The sequence below is a fragment of the Cynara cardunculus genome (genome assembly GCF_001531365.2).
Source record: "Cynara cardunculus var. scolymus isolate 2C chromosome LG 3, CcrdV1, whole genome shotgun sequence".
Taxonomy (NCBI): domain Eukaryota; kingdom Viridiplantae; phylum Streptophyta; class Magnoliopsida; order Asterales; family Asteraceae; genus Cynara; species Cynara cardunculus.
In genome coordinates, this window is record NC_037530.1 from 20,098,136 (window position 1) to 20,110,458 (window position 12,323).

The 12,323-nt window shown below is 36.4% G+C and overlaps 1 protein-coding gene across 2 annotated transcripts; it reads left to right on the forward strand.

Annotated features, from left to right (window-relative positions):
• The first annotated feature begins 2,938 nt into the window (after positions 1-2,938).
• Positions 2,939-12,002, forward strand: LOC112509978 (probable plastid-lipid-associated protein 14, chloroplastic). Of its 2 annotated transcripts, none has more exons than XM_025115219.1 (14): positions 2,939-3,104; positions 3,962-4,309; positions 4,407-4,450; positions 4,515-4,593; positions 4,672-4,788; positions 4,977-5,159; positions 5,271-5,357; positions 6,758-6,846; positions 6,946-7,033; positions 7,905-7,985; positions 8,081-8,157; positions 9,355-9,490; positions 9,713-9,775; positions 11,203-12,002. In XM_025115219.1, exons 2-14 carry the CDS (start codon positions 3,992-3,994, stop codon positions 11,842-11,844), a joined length of 2,004 nt encoding a protein of 667 aa, XP_024970987.1. In that variant the 5' UTR covers positions 2,939-3,104; positions 3,962-3,991; the 3' UTR covers positions 11,845-12,002. The 2 variants fall into 2 exon arrangements, with proteins under 2 accessions (XP_024970987.1, XP_024970986.1); XM_025115218.1 differs by having other exon boundaries at positions 3,967-4,309; positions 11,203-11,844.
• The last annotated feature ends 321 nt before the right edge of the window (positions 12,003-12,323 follow it).

Sequence of the window (12,323 nt, forward strand, 5' to 3'; positions counted from 1 at the left end):
TCRTAAMKATYCGACAACAAAAACTTAACCAAACTTAATTTAAACTCATTTTAGGCACTATAATTCACAGCTCAAAATCAACTTTTTATCAATTTTTAGACGTAATTATAACCAACCTAGAAGCCTTATTTCTAAAAGGTGTCTAAAGGATAGGTTTAGATCTACATATAAGCTTTCTAAAATGTCTAGAATCGTAGCAATCCGAGCTACGGTTAAGAAGTTATCGCACATTCAAAACAGCATCTCGGATAGATTCGGTGCTGTCATATTCACCAATTAAATAGGCTAAAATCCATATTTTGGATTCAATCTTTATTCCAACAATCAAAATACCATCTAACCATGTTTATATTATTACTTACAAGATCAATACTTAAGAATTTCACCAAAATAGCCATTAATGAAGAAAATCAAAGTTCAATCTATATTCTTCATTTTCGAAAGCTCCAAATCATCAATCAAGCATCATAACAACTTAGTTAGGCTATAACCAAATCTAAATACAACATATTACTAACATAACTCATATTAGGTTTCATTGATTTCATCTCTAACTAGCTTCAAATCAAGAGATTAACCAATGAAATAGTTATACCTTAATTGGAGGATGAATTTGGCATAAAAATCAAGCAAAACCCCTTGAAACAACCTTGATTCACCCCTATGAAGCCAAAATCACCCTTGGTAGTAAGTTTTGGAGATGAGAGTCTGTTTTGGGTGAAAAAGAAGGTAAATAACATGTATAACCGACTTTTACGAGTTGGGACTGAGTTGACTCGGCTGAAAACTCGGTTTGACCACTAATCACTAAAAATCGTATAACTTTTCGCTTGGACCTCTGTTTTTGACGTGGTTTTCGCTCACGCGTTCGTAAAGAGATAATCTACAACTTACAATAGAAATATTTCAAAAATATCTTCCAATAAAAGTCAGTTTTTATGTATCCGTAACGTAGATATTGATGTTTTTGACCCGTTTCTTTCCAATTGTTTTGCCCCGGGCCTCGTATGATGATTCCGACTATTTCATATATAGTTTATTGCATTCGGGTTTGCTTTCAAATTTTACGTTTTGATCACATAAACACGTATAAAGGGGATAATTGCAACGTATTTGCGAAAGTGTATGTTACACTCATCTATTTATACCCATTGCTTTAAATGCACATTTAATGCAATGTAGTAGGGTTTGAACACACGTCAAGATTTTAGAGAAAGTCTTGTCCTTTGCTAAAGTGAATAGTGCAAAAGCCTATTCATGAGCAGACATCCTTTCATGGAGTTGGTGGGTAGTAGAGTCAACTAATCGGCTCCGTACCGTACTATACTCTAGAAAGGGTATGTGTTTGTCCTTTGTGTATGGAAGGACAAGACAAAAGCAATATTGCACAACAAGCTTCATTTGATCGCTGAATGTTGGAATAACCATGAAGGTCTCTTCAGCATTCGCTGAGGCTTGGGCAGTTTTCACATATATGTTGACCAGGTTGTAATCACTGAATGCCGCTTCAAATCACGAACATGCTAGTTACTAATCTCCAGTTTCAGTCTTCGACTTTCGCTGAAGGTTCTTTGGTGTGAGTTTTGTCTTCTTGAAGTATCACTGTCGCTGATGGATTTACAATACATGTTTCAACGATCACTAAACAGACTTAGTGATGATCGCTGGAACTGAAAGACAGAAACATAATACTTCGTAAAAGGTAAAAGAGATTATCATCAAATCAATAAGAGAGATGATCAACAAAGTTGTTGTTTTTGTATTCACCCCCTTCTACAAATGTTACCTATAAACTCTTGTAGATCCGTTGGGACCAACAATGTCGTGTCAAAAGATTATTGGATCTGACAACATTCATATTACATAAAGAAGTTAATAAATCGACCAAAAGCAGTGTGCTAAGCCTCGTTTGAATAAAAGATAGATTAAATACACGTCTATCTATTAATTTTAGTCCTGCATAAATTAACATTAATACTTACTTTCTATATTTTCAATATATAATTTAATTTGATTATGATATACCCATGAACAATAACATTGGTATTTACAAGTAAGGTTGCACATGAGTTGGGTTGGCCGGGTTGAAAACATTTAAACAACACAACTCAATGTTTGCAGTTTGAAAAATCTCATTCCAACCTAACTCAATCAAAACTACAACCCAACCCGTTCAGATTGGGTTGAGTTGGTCGGGTTGAATCATTGGTACATCATTTTATAATCTAGCTTAACGTTTTGTTTAAACGAAATAAAAATCAATATGAGAACATACAAAAGGCTAATAGGTTCAAAAAAGATTGAAATTTCATGTAAATAAGAAAGTAAAATTACAGTTGAAATTGTAATATAATTTTGAAGATAGCTAATTATGGTTGGTCCAATGTCTAATATATACATATATTAATCAAGAACTTAACAACCATACTAAATTCGTAGTATTGTTTAGGCATTGAGTTCAAATTACCTCAACCCAATTTCAATCTAATAGATGCAATTTGGTCTAATTTTATATGAATTATGCGTCGGATTACATAGAATTGAAGTTTATTTTGGATTGAGGGGCTATTTGGCAGTTGCTGAGAATGGTTTGGTGTAAAATGATTAAATGATCAGAATGATTAAGAGACTCTCATGATATAGTACAAAATGAAATATAATTGTTTAATAATTATTTACAATGAAATTAAGATATAGAATGATCAAAGAAAACTAATGATACAAAATCATTTAAAAATTTTTAGAACTACTAAAAGAAACAAAACAAGATTATTTTTGGACGAAGACTGAAACATAATAGAACTATTAAAAAAACGTGGGTTTCTCGGTATTTTGAGCAGGCCGTGGGAGGTCCGTTAGATATTTTAGACCGAGCGCACGCGCGCGAAGCAGTATTAGCGGCGCCAGACGGACGTAGACATGCGAGAGACTCACGTCGAGACGTTAAAGACGTTTCTTAACACGCAACCCTCACACTCTCTCTATCTTTCAATATATATACGTCCATTACCTCCTTGTTAACTTACAAATCCCTAAATTAATTTCATATACTTAAGAATCTAATCAACTGTTCCACTTTTCCCTCCTCATGCGAGTTTGATTCTGTAAGTTTTCTTGTTCCCATCTTCTTCTAATTCACTTTCAATCTGATTCATCACGATGATAAAATCCTTTTCGGAAATGATTTCTGTTTTCTTGTTATAATTTCTGGTTATGAAGATGAACAGCATGTTTTAGCTGTAGATGAATTCAACATAGGCTTACCTTTTATGTTTTGAAGAAGATTTTACCCTAATCGGACTGCATGTGTGATATCTAAAGGAAATTTAGTTATCGTTTGACCTCCATTTCCCATTTCACATAAGTTGTATATTTCGATTTTGAAGATGTTTGATCTTTATTCCTGAAGAATGGGTGTCAATTAAATATAGTTAGCAACTTCCTGATACCGCATAGAAGTTGGACGTATATATCAAAGCTGCCTCGGACAATGGAAATACGTTAGCATTGATTTTGGATTGACACATGTTTTTTTGAAGGTCAAGGTCAAATTTATCTCTTTTTGTATGGCAGAGGGGTTAGATCACTGTTAGATTGGTTATCCTAACCATTGTATTTCACATTTAGACATTTAGTTCTTACACAACATCATACTATAAAAAGCAGCTCAAAGCATGCTGTATTTGGTAAATGAGGTGTTAGTGTTTACAATTTTCTATCATTTAGGGTGGTTTTGTGTTCTTTTCTGCAAGCATGATCACTTAAAAGTGTAGTGCCATGTAGAATGATTCGAAATGCTAATTGCTTCTTATTCTCGCTCCAAAAGTGTATAGGTTTTGTTTCAGATTAACAATGTGTACATAGATTTGAATGCTAAAAGTAAGTTTTTTTCTTGCATGGAAAGTTGGACCACATGAGACTTAGTTGGCCGTTGTAATGACTTGCAAAGGTTTTATTGTAGTGCAGTGTTCATAATTACAATTAAGATAAAATGGCTCTATTCAGAGGGCATTCAGCTGCACTCATTGGAACTGTGGAAGTCACGTGCTACCATAATAATTTGCCAACAACACTGATAAAACCAAGTTGCTTGCCCCAAATGCGGACAACCTTTGACTCATTTTGGAGACGAAGATCACAAATCAAGTGCTCATTGTCTAGAGAAGCTCTACCTCCACTGGAATTCGAAGAGGATGCTAGTGTGTCTACATCTGATTCTTTGGAGGGAGAAGAATTCAGCCATGTCATGAAGTTTAAGTCTTCTGATTTCAAGATCAGTGATCGGGTTAGCATTGGCCTAGGTGGACGGGTATGGAAATATTTAACTTCTTTGTGATATATATTGCATTATGAACTTCATATTGCACTTTGATCCGCTGTGCTGTCTAATTGGAGTCTATCTGTAGGGGGACGAGGCTGTTTTTGAAGCAATAATCAAGGATGCTGATAGGTAAGCTTTTACATGGTTAAGGTTTGTTACATACATGTGGAAGTTTAACTTTATGAAGCTGCAGCCCTTTGCATAACACGAGAGTGGTGCTTCGACGACTTACTAGTGCTCAAGCACAACGCAGAGGAAAACGTGCTATACAGGTGCTTGGCTGTATTAATTGAGAGTTGGCATTTTTCTTATATGGAACAATGAAATTTATGCCATAAAAATGGATGCAGGTGTTAAAGAAACTGGCTCGTCGTAAACTGATGTACCATTCTTATTCAATGCAAGTTCATGGCTACGTGTGTTCCCCAGCAATGGAGCATGAAGGCTCATTTACACTTGTTCATGGGGTAGGTCTTATTAAGTGAAGAATTCGGTGTTTTGGTTTTACATGCGTTCAGTTAGTGCTGAAAAGCATGGAGGGTAGACAGTAGACCACTCCATTTAGACATGAATAACCTTCATTTCTGTGATCTAGAAGAGGAAATGCCTATCTTACCTTTTACAGGTTTTAGAAATCATGGATTTTTTTTTTCAGTATCATGGTAGTTTTTCTTTGAGGCACTGGCTTCGACAGACGGATTGGCTCCCGACATTAGAAGCTACTCTTGCTTTAGATGAAGAATCTGTGAGAAGGGTGGGTGATGATACAGTTGGTGGCCCTGCTGTCTCCCGCCAGCTGCGTGTTACCAGAATTGTGATGAGAGATCTACTGATTGGAGTATGTGTATCTGTTACTCTGTGTGTGTGTGTGTCTGCACATAGATGCAGTTATACCATGGACAAGGCATTGGAATGATCTTTAACGTTTATGTTTGATTTTCTACCTCAGGTAAATTACTTACATAGTCACGGACTCGCCCATACAGAGTTGAGATTGGAGAATGTTCACATAAGTCCAGTTGATAGACATATTAAAGTGAGTCTTAAGCTTTCTCAGTTGTATAGAGCTAATACTTGCTATTTTGCAGTATGCACTTGCAGCTTCTTTTGTTTGAGGATATTTGCATGCCAGTTTTATTTGCTTGAAGTTGGACCAACCTTATGTGCTTCCAAAGACTTGTTCAAATAACAATTAAGGTGAAGCAGGGTCAGGAACGACGAATCTGTTTATGATAAACAGATTCGTTTTGCAAGTTCGTTATTACGGGTAGTTCCTACAAAGGATCAGACTAATGACGTATACAATACTTGAATTCTCGGTGTAGATGCTACATAGTTGGTTCTCATCCTTCAGAGACTACGAGTGTAATAGGAGCATCCGTCGACAAAAGGACTTTGGGCTCAGTAGTGTAAAAACTAAATATGAGTTTATGTTTCTTTCTTCTATTTCAGAAAAGAGAGAATGAAACTAATTCTGTCACATAAATCATTCTGAGTTGCAAAGTGATAGGACCTGAAGTTGGGAAAAAACTATAATTCTAGCAAACTGTGTAAAAGGTACAACCCTTACCAAAGATTGTGATTTTGCCATTCATCTCAATCATCCGTTCATAAAATGGTTAATTCAAAGCCAAGGTGGTAGGTTACGCATAATTGCGCTCATGTTATGTTTGCAAGGTCACTTTCAAAGTCTTACCTTTCTGCTGATGATATGAGAAGAAAAAGTAAGAAACGATCAATTTGACCAAATTTTTTGAAGTACTTCTCTTGATGGAGAGTAAATAGTGATACATATATCTTCCCAGTTCTCATTAGTGCAAGGCTAAGTAGTCCTAAGCAGTAGTGCTCCATTTGTGCGAAACTATTGGTAAGATTATCATCTTTCAAACTTAGAAATACCTGAAGTAAAAGTTCATAATCTTAAAGCAGTGGTATACAGATATGCTTAGTAATAGTTTAATTATAATGTTATATTATTATGACAATTGCATTACAACTTCCACTTGTTTGCTGATGTTCCTCGTAACTGTGCAAAGTCAATAAATGTTTCTTTTTAATATGACATTTAAATGGCCAAGTGCTACCACTCCCATGTAGAAGTTATGAACCAAGTATAAAGTACCTTTTTAGGTAGAAAGAGGCATAGACATGTTTGGTAACTTTCTAATTATCATGTAAAGTGTTTTCATTGGTTTGATGATCATGTGATGTTTAATCCGACAGATGGAAACCTTTGTGATGCTATGAAAATCTTTCATCTTTTTCTCTCACATCTTTCTTCAGATATCATCGCTAATTTGTAATCTGAAATTTCAAATCATTTACTTTGCATAATGATAGGAATACTAGGAGCAACAGTGTTTCTTTTGATGCATGCGTCTGTGTGATATATCACCGCTACTTGTTTTCTTATAGTTCTTCAATTTTCTTTCCCAGGTAGGAATATTTGGAAATGCTGCTGACTTTTTAGAGGATGGTCCAAATAACATGGACAGGCAACAAATGATGATTGCATTTGACATGAGGTATGCAGGAGAGAGAAATGAAAGGGGAAAGGAAATTATCCTGTGCTATTTTTCCACTCATGTATGGGAGATCTTCATTCTAATCTTATATTAAATTAGATGTCTTGGATTCATCATGGTAAAGATGGTATTGCGGGAACTTATGGATCCGATTATCTTCACGAAGTTCAAAGCATTCCTCAACAAGGTAAGTTATCTGTCTTCATACTTTCTAATGCTTTTTTTGTTTGTTAAAAGGGCTAGGAGAGGGGAACAGAGAAGTTTGAAGCTTCACTATTTTGCTGTGAATACTAGTCCAAGTTTAATATGCTGCCTACCTAACAAGTGACTAAAATAAATGACTGTATATTAGGATAGTCTTCAAACACCTGACGAGGCATGGTGAGAGAAATATTAATAGGGTGGATGAGGAAAGAAGGTGCAAGACAAGAAGTATAATATCGCTCAACTAACTTTATATTATGATGATAGTGGACCTTTTTTGTGATAGACGAAGTAGCATATTACCGGAAGAGTATATTAACCAAGGGGGACACCATAGGTAAATACAAGCCAGCTCAAAGCCAGGTAGACCTCACTGAGAATACTCTCAAAGATGTCCCATGTAACGCTCAACCCTATACCTCACATGTTATAGGAACTTTTGCTGCTACACCCCTTCCTACTGGGCTTACACAATACTTCCTTAACAGGATAATTCACATGCTTGAAAATACTTGGTTTTGCATACCATGGAATATCCATCTTCACATCATTATATCATGCATGACCAACTTCTGGAGAAACCCCTTGCTTTACCAGATGCAAAGCAGTGCATGCTTCTGTTAAGAACATGTTCCCTGAGCATTCAACCAGTATATTGCTTTTGTAGGCGTACATTTTAGACTATGCAGCATGTTGTTTACTGCATCACTGCTAAAGAGTGATTAATTCATCATATCTTTTTGGACTTGGAACTTATATGAAATGTAATGAAGGCACTGCTCACATGTGGTTCAATAATGTTAGCTTTTGTACAAGATCAAACTAATATCGATCTATTCTCGTTATCTTTGCAGGGAAATGATCCTTCCTGCTTGCGTGAGTTCCTACTAAGAACTTTGAACAAGAATTCATCACATGGAAATGTTGGACTGCAAGTAAGTATGCCTCTCTTTGACATAAATGTCTGTACTTGCTCCATTTCCTTCCCCAATATGTTTGAAAAGCTGCTTGTATGATATCTTTATTGCAGATGCTGGATAGGAACTGGGGTGCGGGCTGGCACCTGCTATCATTGCTTCTTGCAGCTAAACCTCTCGATAGAATAAGGTAACCAGCCCCCAGCAAAAAAGACTTGGAAATGCCTGTATGTTATGCTAATTTGGCAATCGCTAAAGCATAATTCTAATTGTTATGGGACTAGCTTCTTTACAATCAATATATTATCTATTACACGTCAAGACTTGGTAGATTGGAGATCCATATCACATAATGGAACCCCAATCGTGAGAACTTTTTTGTCTATGGTGGAAAATAATTCAGTATTCATCAAACACAATTCATGAAGAGGCTTTTTATTGCAAGTTGAAAGCATCCATAGAGCCACGTCAAGAAGTTGGACTCATGGGGATAATAGTATAATTCACCCGATGTTTGAGTCCTTCCCCTTTTCTCATAAAAATGTAACAGTTTTGCAAAAGTTTTTGGATGCCCTAGGAAATTGCAAATTTGAAACATGTCCTCCTTTCATAGTTTCTAAGTTAAAATTAACTATTTTCCAATTATCATCTTACAAGTAAATTGATGGTAAAAGTTCCCTTGTTGTATTGAAGGACATCTTAGATATTTGACAACTAGTCAAAACATTTCGCTTAAACTCTATGCCAAGTCAAAAGTTATAATCTTCATGGAATGGATCAATTAGATGTTTGCATTGATGATGATCATATTTATCATTTTTCTAACTCATGTTTGAATGAAAATATAATTTCTTCCATACACAAACCACTCAAGTTTTTTTATGTTACCAAATTATGCAAGTGTAAAAATTACTCAGGATTGAGGTATGGTGTATGAAATTTTTTGTTTGGAAACATCGCCTGTTAGCTTGCCCCAGGCGAATCTATGAGGTAAAATATACTCCCGAAGTAATATATGGAATTTATGATCGCATTATATTATATACCCTTCAATCAGAACAATTCAGCATGCCTGAAAATGGTGAAAATGCTGCGGTAAGTTCTATTCCTAGAATACCAGAAGAGATGCTTGTGTTATACTCCAAAATTGAAACATTTGACTGGTTGTATGGATTTATAAAATTCATTTGGCCGCCGTTTTGCAAATATCTTAAATGCCCTCCTATATATGATAAAATGAGGAAATCTTGTCATCTGGAATCAATGACATTGCCGTCAAATAGCTTATTCTTAACTATAAACCAAGAGAGGGAAATGTTGTAGTTTTTCATTGTAATTAAGATTAGTGTATATCTTGCATAAGTAATGTGTCTGGAGTATGTTGCAGATGTTTAGATGCTCTGAGGCACCCATTTCTGTGTGGACCGAGATGGCGGGTAAACCCATCTATGGACATCATCAGATGGAGCTTGGGATCAACTGCAGTTAGAATTACTGAGGAGTACATATATGGCCAGCAACAGGTTTGCTTCTTTAAATAAAGCTAGCTCTATCTTGTGATGATAAGAGGAAATCATGATATATTTATCGATTATCTCATTTTTTTAATGTTACTTCTCTCCATTATCTATCATCTGCTCAGTAGTTTTCTTGGTTTCAAATGTGCAAGTAGCTTTGGAATTGAAATCAGATGTATCCAGAACCTGTAGGTTTACTAACTGGGCATAATTTTTTGTCTGTTTCAGCGGATCAGGCTTGCTCACTTCCTCGAGTTAATGGAGATGTTGAATCCTTATTCGAAGCCAAAGGTTAGTAAAACCATTCTCTTTATGCTGAAGTCCTTGTCACCAATGCACTCACTAAATTACCATATATGTCCTGTTAAGATTTCATAAAACCTAAAAGAGAAACATGTTCTATTCAAAAGGTTATGGATGGGCTCCTCAACTTTTTGAATATTTTTGTATAATTATGAAGTTTCTTAGACTTATAAAACTATAGTAGTTGAGATCTATGAATGCTAACCAAAAAGGGAAGTCCCTATTCAGTTCTGGAGTCCTACATCACGCTTTTCCATGTTTGGGAGCAAAAATCACATGACACTCTTCTGTTTGATTAAATCATTAGTCATAATAGGAACACATCTGAATTGCAATCTATAGATACTTTGAGGGGCGTTTGGTTTGCAGGATTCCTATGGAATTTGAAGGAATTGAAATGGCCAATCCCATTCAGACAATTGGTTTGCGTGTGGAATACTATTGAATTCCACATATTCCACTGTTCAAGGATTTTATTGTTCCATTGTATATATGATGGAATTCAAATCCATTTCTACCTTTAGTTTTTTGAAAAAAAAGATAAAACTAACGAAAAAACCCCTAGATGTTCAACACCTCCACCACCCTCACTGCTTCCCTCACCCTCACCCTCACCGCCGCCCCCACCCTCACCACCCTCGTCACCGCCACCGCCGCCACCGCCACCACCACCACCACTACCGCCAATTAGCAATATTATTAATTTTATCATTGTATAGGATCTCTAATTCAAGTAAGAAACTACATTTTGCTAACCGAACATGCTGATTTCAATTCCTTTGAGAGATTTCATTCCAATTCTTGCCAACCAACTACCAGGCGTGCGATTGAACTTCATTGAATTCAATTCAGATTCCTTCTAATTTCAAATTTTTTGATGAATTCTAACTCCATTATATTCTATTCTGTGAATCAAACTCCCACTCTGTTTTCTTTGAGGTTAGGGATTAGTAGATTTCTTGTGTAGGATCGCATTTATATTGGAGGCTGTAAACACTCCTTTTGTCTCAAAGTTAGGGCTTAATGGTGTGTTCCTTGGGGAGCTGATTCTGGGGAGGGATGTGTGTTTCCTTAGTTTTTTTATATGTTTCATTGTGTCCTTTCTTTCTTTTTACTAGTCTTGCTTCTTCTTTCCTTCGCTCACACTTTGCACAAACCTGGGCTTTTCACGGAAGTAGCTGCTCTACCCTTTGGAGTAGAGGACAAGTCGACATACATCCCCCACCATGCTTTCGAACTAGATATACTGGGTTCGTTCGGTTTGGATCGGTTTAAATTTGGTTTGGTTAGTGGTTTCAAGCAATATGCCTCCCTCTCCTTTGTACTGGTTTCCTATAGGGATGTAAACCTAAATGTCTTGTGTCTATTTTTGGCCTGGTTATCTGCCACAATAACTAGTTTAATCTGTTGTGCAGAACTGGCTTGGGTTGCTACCTGGAAGATGGAGATTGGTGTACTGCACCGGGCGGCACATAGGGTTAACGACTCGCCAGCCACCTTCACGTGTGCTCATCGGCAATGTGCACCTTACAATAACCGAACCATCAAAACCGAAATCAGCATTTTCATTCACCTCCGACATCGGCTTCCAGGTCCTAGTCGGCAAGGAGTGGCCGCACAATAAAGTTGGCATCGACGGAAAACTTAAAGTAACATCCGCATTCCGATTAACCACAGGAGAACGACTTTACACAAAAGAAGAAAAGGGTACCGGAAATCTCCCATCAGTTGCAACCAACGCCCAAGATTCAGCGATCAAGAAACTCTCTGGTAAAAAATGGAGAAAAGCACTACGTCATCGAGAGTTACCCTCGAGTCTACCGGTGGCCAAACTGGTGTCAAGTGAAATTGACGTGACCCTAGCATTAAACGAGCCATTGACCAAAGACATTGACTCTGCGCAGGTTGCCATTAATGAAGTTCGGATGCAAATTCCACCTGAAATGTTTGATTTGTCGAAGATTATTTGCAGCACGTACATAGATTCGAGGATGCTGGTTGTTCGTGGTGTCAATGGCTCGGCGCTCTTGTTTACACGGGCGTGTAGCATCGAATAATGTGGATGTTGTGATATATCGTATTTGTGGTAGATTGTACATACGTAGACATTACCGATAACGATGTGTTTTTATTTTTTTTAAAAAAGTAATGGAGTCAGATGTATAGTGTTAATAATTGTAGACGTTCGAATGTTAATAGGAATCGTAAAAATCACCAAGCCGGCCATTTTTGTTTAAAGAGTTGATCAAATAGCCGAGTTCTTAATTTATCACAAAAAGACGGGTAAATTTGCCAATATGATCGGTCATGTTGACAAATATGTATAGTTGATCAACTTTTTAGACAAATTGACTAATTTGGTCATTGATGATTAACCATAAAGAAATGTTGGTTGTATGGCGGATCCAGAAATTTTTATAGTTAGGGATATACTTAGGAATGTAGATATTTTTTTGTAAAACCAAATAATTCATCCGGATGAAAATGGTTTTGAGTTTTCCTTTTCGACTTTAATGGTTTATTTAACCGAATAAAG

Coding starts and splice junctions, on each gene's coding strand:
- LOC112509978 (XM_025115219.1), top strand. CDS start 3,992: ATGGCTCTATTCAGAGGGCATTCAGCTGCACTCATTGGAACTGTGGAA. Junction 4,789..4,976: donor CATTTACACTTGTTCATGGG/GTAGGTCTTATT, acceptor TTTTTTTTTCAG/TATCATGGTAGTTTTTCTTT. Junction 6,847..6,945: donor ATGATTGCATTTGACATGAG/GTATGCAGGAGA, acceptor ATATTAAATTAG/ATGTCTTGGATTCATCATGG.